This window comes from Cydia fagiglandana, chromosome 13 (assembly GCF_963556715.1).
Source record: "Cydia fagiglandana chromosome 13, ilCydFagi1.1, whole genome shotgun sequence".
Taxonomy (NCBI): Eukaryota; Metazoa; Arthropoda; class Insecta; order Lepidoptera; family Tortricidae; genus Cydia; species Cydia fagiglandana.
The window spans coordinates 19265179-19284346 of record NC_085944.1 but is presented as its reverse complement, the minus strand read 5'-3'; the positions used below and the strand labels follow the sequence as shown (position 1 = coordinate 19284346).

The 19168-nt window shown below is 38.3% G+C and overlaps 2 protein-coding genes across 2 annotated transcripts in view; both read right to left on the bottom strand.

Annotated features, from left to right (window-relative positions):
• The window catches only part of LOC134670401 (5-hydroxytryptamine receptor), a 181365-nt gene that overhangs the window by 101121 nt on the left and 61076 nt on the right, over positions 1-19168 (bottom strand). The window lies entirely within an intron of this gene.
• Positions 12987-15570, bottom strand: LOC134669921 (uncharacterized). Its single transcript, XM_063527538.1, has 2 exons — positions 14743-15570; positions 12987-14369 (listed from the first exon to the last, which is right to left on the bottom strand). Exons 1-2 carry the CDS (start codon positions 15568-15570, stop codon positions 14352-14354), a joined length of 846 nt encoding a protein of 281 aa, XP_063383608.1. The 3' UTR covers positions 12987-14351.

Here is a 19168-nt window from a genome sequence, read left to right as displayed (position 1 = left end):
GTCTTTTGCTTATTTTCTAGGTTCTTTACTATGTTATCTGTTAGAGCTACTACTGCGTCCTCGGTTGATTTGCCACTTCTAAAACCGAATTGGTTGGGAGCCAAAATATTATGTTTAGTCAGAAAGCCAATTAGACGTTTATTTAGTATTTTTTCAAAGATTTTTGAGATACTAGTGAGAACAGAAATAGGACGATAGTTGTTGAGGCAGTCTTTATTACCACTTTTGTGAATTGGATGTACAAGAGCCTTTTTGAATACAGAAGGAAAGTTACCATCAGCTATGCACAAATTAAAAATATACGTAAGTACCGGCACTAATTTACTACGGGTAGCTTTTAATACAGCAGTAGATATGCCATCGTATCCGATCGAACAATTGTTTCTCAAACTAAGAATGACTCCTTCTACTTCAGCATCGTCAGTGTTAAAAATTGCCATGGAACTTTTATTTTGGCTAGAACCGTCCAGTTTATATTCTTTTGCTAATGTCGAATAATTTGCGTTTTTGTAGATATTTTGGGCGAGAGTGCTACCAATGTTAGCAAAAAATGTATTGACACTATTTACTGATGAGACAGGATCTGGACACAGTTCCAACAGTTCATGTTGTGATTTTTTTACTTGCTGAATATTGGCTATCTGCTTTATCACATTCCATGTATCCTTAGGTTTACCTTTGGCTTTATCCATAAGTTGTTTTTCGTAGTTTTGTTTAATATTTTTTAAAAGATTATTACAGTAATTTCTATAACGCGTGTAGGTTGTTCTTAAAATACTGTTGTTACTGTCTTTTTTAGATTTGACATGAAGTTTATCGCGGTTTTTAATACACCGTAAGAGACCGGGTGTAATCCACGGTTTGAGAGTACGCTTTCTTCTAGGGACTAACACTGGGCTTGTACGTGATAGAACTAATGATGATAATAAGTTAATAAGGGTTTCAGCTGCTAGGTTAGAGTCTTGAACGATGAAAATGGAAGATAAGTCAGCATTTTGTATATCCTCGATTAAGGCTGTCATATTCAGTCTTCCTGAGGATCTATATGTGTGGCTTTCTGGTTTATATTTAGAGCACAAGACAACAGGAGCGTGATCCGTTACAAAGCTGTTTAGTACCATAACAACTGCCTCTTTGTCTGTCTTCAACATTACATGATCCAAACAGTTTTCATTACGGGTCGGAAAATTGTGGGCTGGGAGAAGACCATGAGATGCCGTGAAAAGGAGGTAGTCGTCTACGCGGGGGTCAGCTGAATTTGTACCAATATTAATGTTTATGTCACCAATTATAGTAACAGACCGAAAGGAAGAAAGAAGGGACAGAGTGCTGCCCAGACTAATGATGAAATCGTGAATGGAGTGGACAGCCGGAGAACGGTAAATAGCAATTATGGCAATATCGGGTTTTACTTTTACTAGTAGACAGTTAGCGTCGTGCAGTTTGGGTTCTTCAACAGTAACAATAATTGAAGTTTTGACATAGATTACTATGCCGTCATTCTGATTAGTATGTGTAGATCGATGAGCTTCGTAACCCGGTAAAACAGGAATGAACGGTGCCGAGTTTAACCAGCACTCAGATAGTATGATTAAGTCGCATTGAGCGATCATCGATTATTCCACGGCTTCCCAAATTAATTGATAGATGATAACAGATTGGTGTAGGGCTAAGGGTGCAATGAAGAGCGATCGACCGAGTTCTGTCATGATTGGTGATGGGTATGTAAAGTCATTCATCATTCAAATAATTCCGCCTACTTTTTGGCGTCGAACCTAGGGTCACTTTAGTCGGACAAAGGTTACTCTGCGTGACTTTTGCAATGATAAAGTGCGACAGTGTCATCATGTAAATATTACGGAAACGTTTCATATTTTTGTATGGGAAACGAAATTATCCAGTCCCAAAATGAAACTTTCCTTTGTTTCCTGCGAAATTTTTGAGAAAATTCTACGCAATTTGCACATCTATTATGTGGAGTCTTTGCCATAACCTACAATAACTCATAGAAACCCGGCCGCCTCATTACCCGCACTTAGTTCTAGCCCGGTGAAGCGGACTGTGTAACTTTGGCTTAACTTGCCTCATACATCAACTCTCATAATATATACTGTAGTATAGCTTTAAAGGACGTGATCTGAACTTGACGCTTAAATATTTCATGATAATTATAATAACTGTTATACATTTTTAGACACCAAAGAGACAATGAAGTATTTGAACAAATTAAATTATTTCCAGGAAATATTTTAATTTGTTTTTATCAAGTAGAAACACTACTATATAAATTATAAACTGAAATAAATGTCATATACTAAGAAAAAGTGACCAAGGCCTCCAGTGCCCCAGGCTGGAATCGAACCAGCGTCCTCTGCTATCGCGGCAGGTGCCTGAACCACTCGGCCACCTTTTTTTTTTTCTTAGTATATGACATTTATTTCAGTTTACCAAAGAGACATTTAAAGAAAAACAAATATAGGTAGTTGACAATTTTATGTCAAATAACAAGTGTTAAAGAAAATATCGATTCGTGATACCTATAATCTTGTATATTTAATCACTCACATCACTGAATAGATAAAAATCAACGTCTAATCTTGCAGAAAACATCTTCAATTTTTAAATATCTACCTAGTTTTTCCTTTCTGTTACGTTATTACTATAGGATTCGAGGATGTCTAGAGTCGGGTAGCGAAGCGCATTTTCTACTCTGAGCTGCAGGACGGCTAAAGCTCTAAAGGCCCGACCACCTACAGGCTTCACCTATCACTACGTTGACGGAGTCCTGACATGTCCTCGGTGTGGACGAGCACTGCAGACGAAGATTGGGTACTGCAGTCACATGAGGGCGCACGAGCGAGCGGACCAGCTCAGTTCCCGCTCCTAGGCATAATATAATGCAGTCGCTGTGGCCGAAATCGGCCGGGAAGAAGAGAGAGAGAGTACTATTGTGACTAGTACCTAGAGCAGAAAAGTAAGAAATGTCTCGGCCTTGCTTCGGATGACAATCACGTGATCCGAGTTATGTCTACATAAAGGATGACTCACGTTAGACCGGGCCGTGTCCGGGCCGGAGCTTCCGACGCTTACTTTTCTATGACATGACAGACGATCACGTGATGCTTGCCATAGAAAACGATGCCCCGGAAGCTCCGGCCCAGACATGGCCCGGTCTAACGTGAGTCATCCTTAATTATATTTCTACTTGACTTTGTGCAGCGCGCAGTGGGCCGAAAGTTGACACTTTCCGGCCGGAAGGCGGAAAAATAATATTCATTGCTGTAAATGCTAAAACTACCACGGACATAATTTAAACTTCATAAGTTCCAGTGTTCTTAACTTTTAAGAAATTTGACCCAATTTGTGTTTTTCAGCGAGAGTACTAAGCATCTTCTAAGAGACGACTACTTACTTAATTTAGGTGCTAACTTTTTCTTACTCAAGTTCTAAGGTAATTAGTTTAGTACTAACTTTACAGTTTTAATAAAGTCTGGTTACTTGGTTGTGATAAGTGCGAAATTATTTAAGAGCCAACAGGAGTGGTCATTTCTCCATACAAACGCACTCGACTGTTTCCTCAGTGGGTTTTGATACTAGAGCAAAGATTTTTTCAACATAGATTAATATTGTCAATATATGTGATGGGTCGTTTTGCTTTTTCTGATATTTTTGTTTTTTAAGGCGCTGGCGCCCTTTAAAAATGGCCAAAATGGTCTCATTGACTATGCCGCAATGAGAGGCGTAGTATTCAAAACTGATATCAATTAGCCAAAAAACCAAAACGGTCCGACACAGATAATTTCATAATCATTTAGATTTCCAAATTTGGTTACGATTGGTTAAGTTTTGGAGGAGGGAACAGTCGAGTACGAAACCTCGATTTCTGAGATTTTCACGCAGGATTTTTCGCCTTGTCCTTATCGCACTAGTTTTAGGAGCCGCTTCCATTAGCGAGACGGGTATATTTACCTAAAACATTTAAAACTCAGCCTGTTTCGTCTTAACACCTGCACCATAGGTATTTTAATGAAATTGAAGGAAACAATTTCGACCTAACCCCATTCATACAATAAATTATTACTGGCCCCTGGCGAGGTCAAACAGTAAAAACCATGCAAAAAATAAAAGATTTAAATGACACCTACGCGGAAAAACGCACAGGCGAAGACTAGTAGTATATGTATAAATCGATTCAATGGAGCTTCAGTTTCGATAGGCTAATCTAAATGTTACCATTCCCTTTGCCTCTGCTTTAGCAAAACGCTCTTTGATGGTGAATGGTATCGTTTTAAGCTCACGGCGCCGCTCTGGGGCATTTTGTTACACTCGCACTTCTTTAGGTGCCAGTGGCCTAATGGGAAGGCGTGCCTCCTATATCTATATGGATGCCGTAGGATCAAATCCCGACTCTTGGAACTTATGTACAAATATTGTTTTTGTACGGTATGGGAGACAAACATGATAAGTATCTTAAGAGAGGAGATGGGAGTACGCTTTTTTTAAAAGTTTGAAGGTGTGTACGAAAACTCATATTAAATTCACAAGTTGCTAAACTAATTGATACTCTCGTGAGTCGAATTTAGACTAAAGTAATGTTACTATTTTTTCGTAAGTGTAGTAACTATATGTGAATATGTATCTTTGTTGGGTCAAACCCTGTTTAGTATGAGTTAAGTTTATACGTAGGTATTTTCTGTGAACATCACAAAGCCTGATTTTCTTGCTGTCTTTGAAAGAAATGTGCAAACCTTTTATTAATTCATTTAATAAAATACGTGCAATGAAACCTAACGAAATAAGTAAGTATATACCCAATCGTTAACTGTTATATTACCTACAGAAAAAACATCGTAAGGAAACCAATAAAAACGTAATAAAACTAAAAAAAACCCTAAAAAAGCCGTCTTTTAGCACGACTCCCGACATCTTCATGACACTAGTCCAGCCACGCGTGTACGCTCACCATCAATCTTCATTACTTCGCCGTTGGATTACTCGGGACAGTTTCCGAATTTATATTCTTGTCATCATGGCGTTCGTCACTTTTTTTAGGCAAAATGCGATTATTCTATATTGTTACTCTATACTAGGTACTTAGTTCGCTGGATTATTTTTAGATTTAGAGAGCTAATCGTTGATCCGCCGCATTTCAAAACGCCCTTGTTTTGAAAACGGCTAGCCGTAATGTAATATGGCGGATTATACGATCGCCAGAAAGTTGCCTGCCTATATCGGCGTGATTTGGGAAATGAATTAGAGATTACGCTATTATTAACGCCGCTCCAATATTATTGCGGCGCTACTTATGCCGCCATAAGGTACCTTTTGCCGTGAAACTTCACATATTTGTACTATTTCATATCTAGTGAATTTCTTATTCATTTCCCGAATCGTAGCGTAAATCTAACTAAACTGTGGAATGAACGGTCGCCCGCGGTATATCCGCACCGATACGACCTTCGTCTTAAACGCGGGTGTTGGAAGTGCCCTTGAGAGACGTTAATTGCTTACCTTCTGGGGATTCATTTAATACGTTTTCTTCCTATATCAAGAAAAAATCATTGTACAGTAGATGAAGTTCGTAAACGCTCATCTAACATAACAGTGGCCACTAATTAAATGTCACAGTCATATTAATTTGATATTAAGCCTTCAAACTTATATTTACGTTTATATAATATACCTTGTATGTATACAACATCGTGAAGAAACCGGACTAATTCCAATAAGGCCTAGTTTACCCTCTGGGTTGGGAGGTCAGATGGCAGTCGCTTTCGTAGAAACTTAGTGCCTACGTCAAATCATGAGATTAGTTGACAAGCGGATCCCAGGCTCTCATGAGCCGTGGCGAAATGCCGGGATAACGGGAGGAAGAAGAAGAGACCTTGTATGTATATATGTACATATTTTAGTTTTTCGCAAAACAAACTCCATTATCTTATCTTATGTAAACATCCGAATCACTACAAGCGCGGCAAAATATTTGTTTGTCTTTCGCGGCGTAACTCAAGTAAATTATATTTTCCTAAGAAGCAATATAAAATTATTATAGCTTTAAGCAAATAAATAACTTATTTTTGTCCTTGGCAAGGGACAGTTTGATATTTAAAGTCGTATATCGAGAACGGATGGACGTACATCTAATTTTTTTCAATGATCATTTAATATCTAGACTGCATCGGCACTTACCATCAGAGCGGCTACCGCGAAAACCGAAATTCGCAAATTGCGGGGATCTTTCTCTTTTACTCCAATGAAGGCGTAATTAGAGTGACAGAGAAAAATCCCCGCAATTTGCGAACTTCGATTTTCGCGGTTATAGCCCAGGTGAGATTGTGGTCAAATGTTTACCTTTTTCCAGTAAAAAAAAAAAGATGATAAACGAACCGTGATATCGTTTTATATATTGACATAATAAACCATTCATTATAGTGATTAATAATGTTTCGACAGGCATTAATATACAGGCCATCCATACTTACTCGTATTGCCCTTAATAATAAAACTTAACATGTATTAATGTTATCCTACCCCATGCATTGTACCTCGATAGCCCGGGTCCAAAGGGCAATATCACGTTATTGTATATTGTACCCCTGTCTTTGTCAAGTCAACCCGTAAGATAACGTCACCTAATTCCTGTACCGGTATTAAACGTTTAAGGGTGGAGCGGAAGCGAAAATTTAATTAACTTTTAGACGAGTCAAAAGCTAATCATTACAATTCTTAAGATTTTTGTGAGAGATAAAAGGCCTGCAACTAGAGATTGTCGGTGATGTTAGTCGTCATTTTGAACATATTAATACAGTTATTATACAGAACACATTAATAAGTTTTTTGCAAAAAAATCATTTTTGGTACAAGCTTTTATTGCTGACTGTACTTTTCTTACGACAGACAGCTAATACTCATCGAGACAATTCTAAAAACCACTAACACAATTAGGTTGCGTTGTTTCATCACAGAGTTCCTATGGCCATCTCCTGTCTCCATCATCAGATCAGCTCGTTGGTGCCATAATAATTGTTGCATTGTCATCCGATTTATACATGCATGCAAAGTTTCAGCTCAATCGGAAACCGGGAAGTGGATCAAATTTAACTTGCAAGATTTGATTACACACAGACAGACAGACAGACAACGGTCAGGTGCAGGTCACTAAATAAAAACTTGTAATAAAGAAAAACTCTATTGAATTCCTCAAAGTACAAAATATATTCAAAATAATTTTGAAAATGGAAAACATCCACTAAAGTTTAAACAAGAACTTTTTACGTAGCAATAGTAATTTTATAGTGCGTTGCAAGAGCGTAACGGATCGGCCACCACATTGCGGCAACCGATCGCTGTGTCTCGCTCCAACCTATGGTTGCCGCCGCCGCCGGTCGCACACAGTCGTGAGCGAGCTGTGAGTGCTTTTGGTTTTATAGAAATTTGCTATTTTCAAAAGTTTCAAAATTTCCGATAACGAACTTACCCCATAGCACCTTAAAAATGGCCCGACATTTAGGGATGTAAAGCTTATAAGCTTATACCAATGTACGCCCCTATTTACTCTAATAACTCATACCGAGTAGGTACACACGATTAAATACATATTGGGTACTTCACCGGGCTCACGAATAATCGCTTCAGCCATGATATATTATGCGGTACAGTCAGCAGCAGTTGCTAAGCGGGCGAGGTGTTCAAAATGATCCTCACGCGGCTTTATCACGCGGTTTTTTTTTTGACGACCGGTCTGGCCTCGTGGGTAGTGACCCTGCCTATGAAACCGATGGTCCCGGGTTCGAATCCTGGTAAGGGCATTTATTTGTATGATGATACAGATATTTGTTCCTGAGTCATGGTTGTTTTCTGTGTATGTGTTGTGTTGTATGTTTATGTGTTTTGTATGTATTTATATATTACATATATCGTTGTCTGAGTACCCACAACACAAGCCTTCTTGAGCTTACCGTGGGGCTTAGCCAATTTGTGTAAAAATGTCGTATAATATTTATTTATTTATTATTTATACATCGTTACGAGAATAAGAGTGTGTCAAGCTAAATTTCAACACCTCGCCCGTTTATCAACTTCTGCTGCTGACTGTACATAGATTACAGAAAATAGATATGGCATTAAGATAACTCAGTTCAAGGATGCTATGTAGGTTAAGTGGTGGTAGTTTTTGACATTCATTTGTGTATTATATAGTATTACTATACACAAATGAACGCTTATTGCCTCTGACATAAACTCAAAACATGACTCAATACGCTATCTTACGAGGAGATAGAAGAAATACCGAAGATAAACACGTGGACTAGTTTATTCACTTATACACAAACATAACATACATACAAACAAACTCCCCCTTCACTTACACACTCACGTACACAAACACACATGCATTTCGCTACAAATTACTAAGCTCAAACTGTAAATAAAACATTTAACCTCACAGCATGATAGGCTAAGCTGATTTATTTATAATTTAATCTAAATAAGTTTCGTTTTAATATTTATGACCTACAATAATCTATGTCTGATTGTCTTAACTATCGCGCAACTTGTCGTTTGAATACTCGTAACTGTGTCGGCTACCTACAGGACAGGCACAGCCTAGTGTAGGAACCATGTATAATCTTCTCTTGGTTTATGTTATTCGAGTACCTGCTTATGCCCGATGTTTAATACTTATGCTCAATATCAAATATGTACTGAAATAAAGATTTACTTTACTTTACTTACTTTACTTACTACTTTACTTATAATAATAAAAAGCGAGCTTACAAATAATCATTTAAGCCATGATAAGTGGTACTACATAGATGACAGAAAATAGACGGCATTTAAGATAACTCAGTATAATGATGTGTTGTAAAAGTGGTGGTAGTTTTTGACATTAATTTGTATATTATGTAGGTATAATTATAATACACAAATGAACGCTATTGCCTCTTATAATAAAAAGCGAGCTAAAAAAATAATTGCTTCCACTATGATAGTATGTAGTACATAGATGACAGATAATAGACATGGCATTAAGATAACTCAGATTAAGGCTGTGATTTAGGTTAAGTGGTGCCAGTTTTTCATTCCTAATACAATTAACAATACAATACAGCGCGCACAAGTTATTTGTAAATATCGCGAAGTGTCTGGTTGACGTAACTGGTGACAGTGGTGACAAAAGAGCTGGGATTTCCTCGCACAACGTGTCAACATTGCGATACAGCGAGTAAATGCCGCCAGCATTATTGGTACAATGCCTCAAGGGCCTATTTTGGTTGGTTAGCATAATATCCGTTTAACATTCTTGTTGAATAAGTAAAATGTCCGTACCTACATTTGTGTATTTCCTGTGTGTGATACATCGGTTGCCACACATGACTTATTATGCCAAATTAATGTCGAGCTTACCCATTTATCATTTTAAACTGGGAATACATTTTAATGCCAACCACAGGGATTTATATAAATTAGCGATTTCATGTTTTGGTCCAGTAGAAACGACTTTTAAATTTAAAAAATTACTCATCGTTAATATTTTTTGCCATTTGCACTAATTAAGTTGAAATTAACTTGCAATACCATTTTTTAATTAAAAGGAACTTTGATTTCATCCAATTCTGAACTGTAGTGATCCGCATTGAGTGAGGTATCCAAAAGTTAATATTCTTCATCAATTATTAAAAAGGTCCCATTCGACGCTTTAGCCATTTCTCGTAACGTGCACAATCTTTTTTCGTATTTCATTCCGTTGCAGGTAAGGGGTCAAACAAACAAAATTCAAAGGTTATCAATAAAAATGTGTCCAATTTCGTATTAGGAGTGGAGTGGCAGGGACAAACCTCGATAGCACGTAGACCGCCGACTCCAATTTTGAGTTCGTATTTCGGCAAAAACACGACACTTCGATGAGTTCACAAGCACAGGGTTGCACGTGATGTCACTGATCTTCTTTAAAGTACTTTTCACTTGATTTTGAGTTTAATTAGAGGAATGCAAACTTTTTGGACGCGCCCGCGATGAGATTTTATTTTGCACTGGCGGTTGGAGGTGAAGGGAGTGCGGGGGTTGGAAAAGGATGTTGCCAGGTATGATATATATAAAAGATGCGTTCGAGTGGTGTGTATGATATATTATGAATAAGTTTAAAATTAATTATAAAAATGTATGAAATCACAATGGCGTAGCCAACTTCGGGGCGCCTAGAGGTTTCCTCTACATTGCGTTAAAAAAAAAAGAATATTAATTAATATAGAAACTAATAGTAAGAGTATTTTTATTAACTAAGTTTGTACTATGTTAAATTTAATTATTGCGTAGGTAACGGGCAGAGCCGAGTTACAGGACGGACATAAGTTCCTGAAGAAGTAGTTACTTTAGCGACGCGAATTACATTATCTTTTCCTGGGAAAACCTCTGAGACAACGGCGAGAGGCCAGAACATAGGATGAGCATTATCATCTTTAATGACAACAACTGTTCCCACACTCACAGGTTTGGAAGGTGAATTCCATTTATCGCGTTGTTGAAGGGAAGTCAGATATTCCATGCTGAAACGGTTCCAATAACTCTGAACAATTTTATTTAGAAGCTGATAGCGAGTTAACATATGATTTGGAATATTATTATCGACTTTCTCCGCGGGTAAAAATTTAAGTGGAGTGATATTTAAGAAATGACTTGGAGATAACGCGGTCGGATCAGAAGGATCCGATGATAGGACGCAAATCGGACGACTGTTAAGCAGCCCTTCAATTTGGACCAAAACTGAATTAAATTCTTCATAGGTTAAAATTTGATTACCTATAACTTTATATAAGTGAGTTTTGACTGACTTGACATTAGTTTCGCTTAAACCGTTAAAGTTCGGACCATAAGGTGGACTGTGTTGAAATTGAATTTTATGTTGCGCAAGGTAATTACTCAAATAGTTATTATAATCAGTGGACTGTATAAGTGGGTAAATTTCGTTTAATTTGTTTTTCGCACCAATAAAATTTGTACCTCCGTCACTATATAAAATTGAAGCCGGACCTCTGCGTGAAATGAATCGTTTAAAAGCGGCAAGAAATAAGTCCGTGCTCAGATCGGAGACCAATTCTAAATGGATGGCTTTTGTTGTTAAACAAACAAACAGGCAAATATAAGCCTTGTGGCTTTTAACTCCGCGACGGCGTATATGAGTGATATAAAACGGTCCGCCGTAATCGACAGCCGTGTGTACGAATGCTTTTACTCGAGAGACGCGGATGGCGGGGAGGTCACCCATCGGTGGTTGTGTAGATAATGGTTTAAGTTTGAAACAGGCGTTGCATTTGTGTACTCTTTGGCGAATTAAATTTCGAGCAGATAAAATCCAATATTTTTGTCTAATTAATGCTAGTACTGTGATGACTTGGAATAACACGCAATTAATTAATGCTGTATTCTTTATTGGAACACTAATTTATCGATCTTACAATCAAGACGCCATATTGGAGAAGAACGAAACAGCCCACAGATAAGAGCGACCATAGGCACTTAAAGCTGACATACACGAGTATATCACACTCTCCCCCACCAGTTTTAAACAGTTCTCTGGAATGTTACATTTTACCTTACGCTAGACTTATTCCTAAAACAATATAAACTTAAAATGACTGTACTTAAGTTTACAACTTCTTTCGCTAACTATAAAAACCTATTTTATATAGTTGTAGTTAACTTTTCACATAACATTCTTATTGCTACGTTTACTCTTGGCATCACACATACGTGCACATCCTAGGATGGCCTGCGAGTATCTTATTCTAATAAACTAAGGCTACAATTTAACATTTGATTAACATGTCGCTTCCATTTACACCCCTCCACGTCTATGATATACGTCGTGTTAGGAATCGATTCCTCCACTATAACTCCTTGTATCCAAGGTTGTCTGTTTTTCCTATAATCCCTAACCATTACCTTTTCTCCCACCACAAATTCTATGTTTCTACTCCCCGATGCCAGTTCCCTCTGCTTTTCTAACATATGTTGAGCTCTTTCTGTAACCGGCGGCGGTCGTAGCAGAGCGAACCGGGACCGGAGATCTCTATTGTACATGAGCGAAGCAGGCGTCACTCCTGTTGTACTATGTGGTGTTACTCTGTAATCGAAAAGGAATAAGTTAATTGCAGATTGGATTGTATTTCCTCTGCTTTCTTTAATTTTTAAGACATGTTTTTTAAATATATCCACCAATCTTTCTGCTGCTCCATTGGTCGCAGGGTGGTATGGAGGAGTAAAGGTATGTTTAATGTCTTTCAGCTTACAGAAATCTTTAAATTCAGCCGATGTAAAGGACGGCCCGTTGTCAGTTACCAAGTGGACAGGGTAGCCATGACGTGCAAAAAGACTATTGAAAACTTCGATCGTACGAGATGAGGTTATCGAGCTCATTTCTATAATTTCTGGCCACTTACTATAACTGTCAACCACCACTAAGTACATTTTATTGTAAAATGGTCCACAATAATCCGCATGAATGCGGTACCATACAGATGGAGCCACTGGCCACGACTTCTGGTGCCCCTTAGTGGGATTATTCCGAACTGAAAGGCAAGTAAGACAATCATTTGTGATTTTCTCTATTTCTGCATCTATGCCTGGCCACCAGAAGTAAGAGCGTGCCAGCTGCTTCATACGTACAGTACCGAAATGACTTTTATGTATTTCAATTAAGATTGCCTGTCTTAATGACTCCGGTATGATGATTCTATAACCCCAGAAAAGGCAACCTCTGTCAAAACTTATTTCAGTTTTCTTATTACCGTAGGTTGACAATTCTTTGTCCATCATTAAGTCAGGCCATCCGTCCATGGTATATCTTATGACTTTGGCTAATGTTACATCTTTTCTGGTTGCCTCCTGTATAGATTTCCAGTCCAAGTTATTAATTTCACAATTTTGAATGTAATAAATATTACTTATCTCTGCATCGGTACAAATAGGGTGCATAGTATCTTGATTTTTATTAATTAGCATAGGGGTCCGTGATAAAAAATCTGCTGGATTTTTATCAGTTTTAATGTGTCGAATTTTGTAGTTGAATGCTGACAAAAAAATTGCATAATGTTGCAACCTTTTTGCCGCCATTTTAGGAATGGCTTTAGTTGGGCCAAAAATGCGTACTAAAGCTGCACTATCAGTTTCTAACTCAAAACTCCTACCATATGTATAATTATAGAATTTTGTCACACCAAACACTACTGCCATAGCTTCCTTGTCTATAGTAGAATATTTAATCTCTGTCTCATTCAGTTTTTTACTTGCATAAGCAATTGGTTTTACGACTCCGTTTCTGTCTCTATTTGAAATTACTGCAGCCAAGCCTGTCTCTGATGCGTCACAACTTAAAATTAAAGGTAAATTAGGATCGTAATGAGTTAGATTATCCATGTTAGCCAGCTTATTTTTTATCATAACAAAAGCATTATCACATTGGTGCGTCCACTTGAATTTATTTTCTTTGGTACATTCATATAATGGTGTCAATATGCTGGCCATATCTTTTAAGAAACGAGAATAATAGTTAACTTTGCCTAAAAATGACCTTAACATTGTTACATTTGTGGGTGGTGTGGCCTGCAGTAATGGTTCTATATTCTCTTTATTTACCCGTATACCATTGCTGTCGATCGTAAAGCCAAACACGTCAATGCTTTTTTCAAAGAATGTACATTTTTGTATTTTTAACTTAAATTCACTTTGTTGTAACCTCTCTAAAACCTTAGATAAAGTGTCTACTGTATCCTGGATATCTTTACCACTAATATAAATATTATCTATAAATACAGCAGTATTTGGAATATCTGATAATTTTTTACTCATGAGCCGCTGAAATGACCCTGGTCCTGTGCTCACACCATAAGGAAGATAATTATACCTGAATGTGCCCACTTCTGTAACAATAACTGTACAATCTTTTGAGGCTTCGTCTAATGGTGCCTGATGATACGCCTCTTTCAGGTCCAGCTCGCAGAAGTATTTTCCATTATTAAGGGAATTAAATATCTCTTCTATATGAGGCAATGGAAAGTGATCCACCTCTAAATGTGGGTTGACGGTTAATTTGTAGTCTCCACATAACCTTACCGAACCATCTCCCTTTAAAATTGGAACCACAGGTGTACCCCACTCACTGGTCTCCACGGGTTCAATTCTACCATTTTGTAAAAGTCTAGAAATTTCAGCTTTTACCTTGTCTTGAAGTGCAAATGGAACTCGGCGTACCGGCAGGCTTTTTGGTTTGGCATCCTTTTTTAATTTAAGGCTGATGGTTTCACCTTTAAAATTTCCCCATCCTTCACTAAATACTTCTGCGAACCTTTCCTTTATTGCAGCTCTGGCTTCTGAAACATTATTAACATTTTTATTTACTACATTTGCTTCATTTGACATTACAAATTGGGGCGGCCATAATCCTAACTCCTGTAGCCAGTCTCTCCCTATAATACATGGTGTGTTCTCAGTTACAAAACTGTTTAATTGTTTAGTTACATTATTCAATGTGACTGTCAAGTTATCTATTATTCCTAATGGTTGTGATATCTTTTGATCAAAATTTTTAAATAAAACATTACATTTTTTAATGTCCTTATCAGGTAATAACATTTGTTTTTGTTTTAATGGAATAACGGTAACCTCAGACCCTGTATCCAGCTGAAATTCTACCATACAACCCTCAACATTAAGACTTAACATATGAGGAGGCACTTTACTTACATTTACATAGTACATTTGGTACTCATCCATTTTTTGGTTTTCTGAGATGTCCTCGGTTTCCTCTTTCTCTATACAGTTAATTTTGAAACTCTTCTTCTTGGGACAGACCTTAAAAATGTGTCCTTGTTGACCACATTCCGAACAATATTTTTGGCGCAGCGTACACTCTGAACGCAGATGATTGTGACCACCGCAGCAGAAACACCTCGTAGCTTTATTCATGCTTGGCTTCCCTCTTGTTGGTCTACCTTGAAATGATTTGTTTCTGTTAGTTTGCTGATAGTAAACATTAGCTTCCACTTCTGCCTTCTGCCCTGTTTCTTTTAATGCCGCTTCTACCGTTCTAGCCAAAGTAATGTAATCTTCTAATGTCTGACTTGTATCCGCTTTTAGTAATTCAAATTTAATGAGTTTGGAATGCACACCGTCGATGAACTTTTCTTTTAATTGATCCTCGGAGTCCTTGAATTGACATTTGCTAGCTAACTTCCGTAGTTCTGTAACATAATCCTCTATTTTTTCATTTGGAAGCTGATTCCGACTTCGGAACGTCGCACGTTCCAAAACAATAGACTTTTTTGGTACGTATTTGTTTTTCAAAATTGTAGTAAGCTCAACATAAGAGAGACTTGAAGGTTTTTTTGTGTTACACAGAGACGTCAAAGTTTCGAAAACCTGAGGTGTTATTTTTGTTAACAACAGGGGCACTTTTTTCTCCTGTGGCACGTCATTCAATGCAATATAGCATTCTAATTGTTGTTCAAAACATTCCCATTTAGTGCCATCAAATGGTTGAAGATTTAAATGGGTTATGTGTGCGTGTGACATTTTGGGTTGGCTCGCGTTTATATTTTGTTTCTTTTTGCAATATTTTACCAATATTTGTCGCAATTCGTCGACGGTTTGCTGTTCATCGAATGTGATTTTAAGCTTATTCAAGTATTCTTGCAATTCAATTTTTGACAGTTTGTAAATCCATCCTGTTGTCCGTACGTCCGTAGAGTCACTGATTTCGGCGTCCGTCATCTAATTCAAGATCAAGTTCGTCGCTTTTTAAACAAATATTATTGTGGCACACGTTGTGAAGATTTTGCATTTTTGTCAAGCGGCCGCCATTATGCAAAAACAAAAGCAGATCGACTGCGTCTATATTGCAATTTTGCTTTTTCAACTTTATCACTTCTTACACTTTGTTATTAATTAAAACTGTGATTTTTTTGTTGGTTCGTCTATCTCGTCGCCACTGTGATGACTTGGAATAACACGCAATTAATTAATGCTGTATTCTTTATTGGAACACTAATTTATCGATCTTACAATCAAGACGCCATATTGGAGAAGAACGAAACAGCCCACAGATAAGAGCGACCATAGGCACTTAAAGCTGACATACACGAGTATATCACAAGTACTAAGGCGGGACCGGTATGCAGGTTCGACGAGTGATAATAATCTACTAAAAGCGATACTATTCTACTTTTTGCGGACAGTAGTATTTGATGTTTTTGATCAAAACCTAACTGTGAATGAGTGAGTCTACCTCCTACTCTTAGGAGACCTTGGTCATCAATAAATGGGTGCAGTTTAAGAACTGATTTACCAGGAATTAGTTTGTTATTTTTAATAGCATCAAGCTCGCGAGAGAAATGTGTTGCTTGTTCGTAGCGTAGTACGCGATATTCTGCATATTCTAAATCCTTTGGAGTTATGGAACCTTGAGAGTGGAGTAATTTTGAAAAACGGAAAGCGTATACGAGTGAGCGTATGAATTTAGTCCACGTCGAACATCTTACAGCGAGGTCGTGAATTGGGTGAGTAGGTTCATCCGTAGCAAAGTCCGTAGATACAGTTTGCGCGGGAAGCGATGTAATTTTAATTTCTTGTAAATCTTCCTGTTTATTATTGTTTATTTTAAATTCTTTTACAGGCCAGGTATTAATCGGAGCGGACAGCCATTGCGGGCCGTGGAACCAGAGTGAGTTATTTACTAATCCTGTTGGCGTTACAGGCCGCGACACAATATCTGCAGGGTTCTCTACACCACGGACGTGGAACCAGTGGGAAGCGGGTAAGTACTCATTTATTTGAGCTATACGATTAGCTACAAATGTGTGAAATTTATAAGCGGGTGAATGAATCCATGTGAGTGTTACAGTAGCGTCTGAAAAAGCGTATATTTTATTTATAGTGCATCGTTTACTTAGGACGTCGCGAACGGAATTTATCAATTTTGCGAGTAACACAGCGGCGCAGAGTTCTAAGCGAGCGAGTGTTTTATTCGGATTGGAAACTTTGGATTTAGCGGTGAGTAATTCTACTGAATGCGCGGTTGAGTTTTCATCTGAATCTATGCGTACATAGATAGCAGATCCATAGCACTGCTGGCTAGCGTCGGCGAATCCGATTAAAGTTATTCTGTTAGTGGACGTGATGCCAATATGACGCGGTATTTCAATTTGTGATAAGTGCGGAAGTTCCTCGTGGAATTGTTTCCACTTGGAGAGAATGAAGTCAGGCACTTCATCATCCCAGTCAAGTTGAAGTTTAAAACATTCTTGAATGAGTAATTTCATGTAAGCTACGACCGGGCTAATTAGACCTAGCGGGTCAAATAAGCGCGCGGTGACAGATAGAATCGAGCGTTTAGTACAAGTTTCTGGAAAATCTATGTTTGTTTTGAAATGAAAGTTATCGTCAGTAGGCTGCCACTGCATACCTACGATTTTAGTGTCAGCGTTGGGATCGACCTCAAATTTGACAGCGAGAGGGCTTTTTAGTGCGGATGGGACGCGCGACATGAGTTGAGTATCATTTGAAATCCATTTAACTAAATTGAAACCTCCCGATTTGAACATAGCGGTCATCTCCTTATATATTTTTTCTGCCGTATCTACGTTATCCACGGAGCTAACATAATCGTCGACGTACATATGGTTTTCGGCTTCATAAGCGGCGATCGGGAATGAATCGCGGCTATCTGCGGCAAGTTGTCGCACGACACGCAAAGCTAAATATGGCGAACTGGAAACACCGAAACAGACCCTATTAAATTGATATATTTCAATCGGTGAATTAGTGTCAAACCTGAATAAAATTCTTTGGAATGAGTGATGATCAGGAGAAAGTTTCACTTGAAAATACATTTTTTCGATATCAGCGGATATTGCGATTGAAAACATGCGAAGATTTAACAACAATTCGAAAATATTATTCTGTAGAACTGGGCCTACATATAGTAAATCATTAAGTGATTTTCCTGAGGTGGTTTTACAACCAGCGTTCAGTACGATACGCGTCTTTGAAGTTTCTTTGTCTGGACGATAAACGGCTCTATGCGGAATGTAATAAGAATCAGTGGTTTGAAAATCATTTGGAACCTTTGTTAAATAACCTTGATCTATGTAAGTTTGAATAGTTGCGTTATAATCTGACCGTAATCCAGTGGAGTCGAGTTTCTGTTCCAAATTCAATAAGCGGTGCTTCGCGGCAGCATAAGAGGATCCTAATTCGGCAGGAGAGTGTTTGAAAGGAAGAGCAACGGTGTAGGTACCGTCGTCCTCGCGCGTGTAAGTTGACTGAAAATGTTTTTCACATGCTTCGTCATCTGGACTAAAATGGATTTTTTCTGGGACATTTTCAATTTCCCAAAAGCGTTGCGTTAATTGATCGAGACAGAAAACTTCAGTTTGGCAAAAGAAAGTCTTTTCCAAATTGTGAGCGTTTAATGAGCGAGTTTCATTTTCGAGCGAGTTAGGAAAACATTGCGCCCTTCCTCCGGCGATGTATCCGAGAGTAGTTTCAATACCTACAACCGAGGAGGTCGGCGAGGTCACTTTACCTGGTCCGAGTAACGTGGGAAATAGTTCATTACCTATCAAACAATCTATTTCACCCGGTAAGTAATATTCGTCATCGGCCATCGGCAAGCCTTGAAGATGGTCTAATTGCGTGGTTTCTAGCTCGGCGCTAGGTAAAATGTCCGTAATTTCATCCATAACGCGGCAGCAAACGGTATAGGAACAGCGTGAGTCGAATCGAGAGTGTATTGTGAGTTGCGTTATTCCAAACGTGCGGTCTTTTATTTTTCCTATGCCATTAATAATAGCGGGTGCGGGAATTATTTTTAAATTTAAGCGTTCACAACAAGCCTTTGTTATGAAATTAGTAGCCGCTCCAGTATCCAAGAAAACGCGTAGGCGATGCGTTTCATTGTTACTATAAACGTTAACAGACGCGGTCGGGCATAAAACTAACGTGTCACTGTTAGAGTTTAGCGCGGGAATGGTAACTGATAACGCGATGTTGTCGTTATTCACCTGAGCGCTTGTCTGACCGCCGTGCGTGCGAGCGGCACTCGCCGTAGGCGAGCGCGGCTGACGCGGCGAGTGAGACAGAGACGGAGGATTCGCGGAGCTAGTGCTTGGGA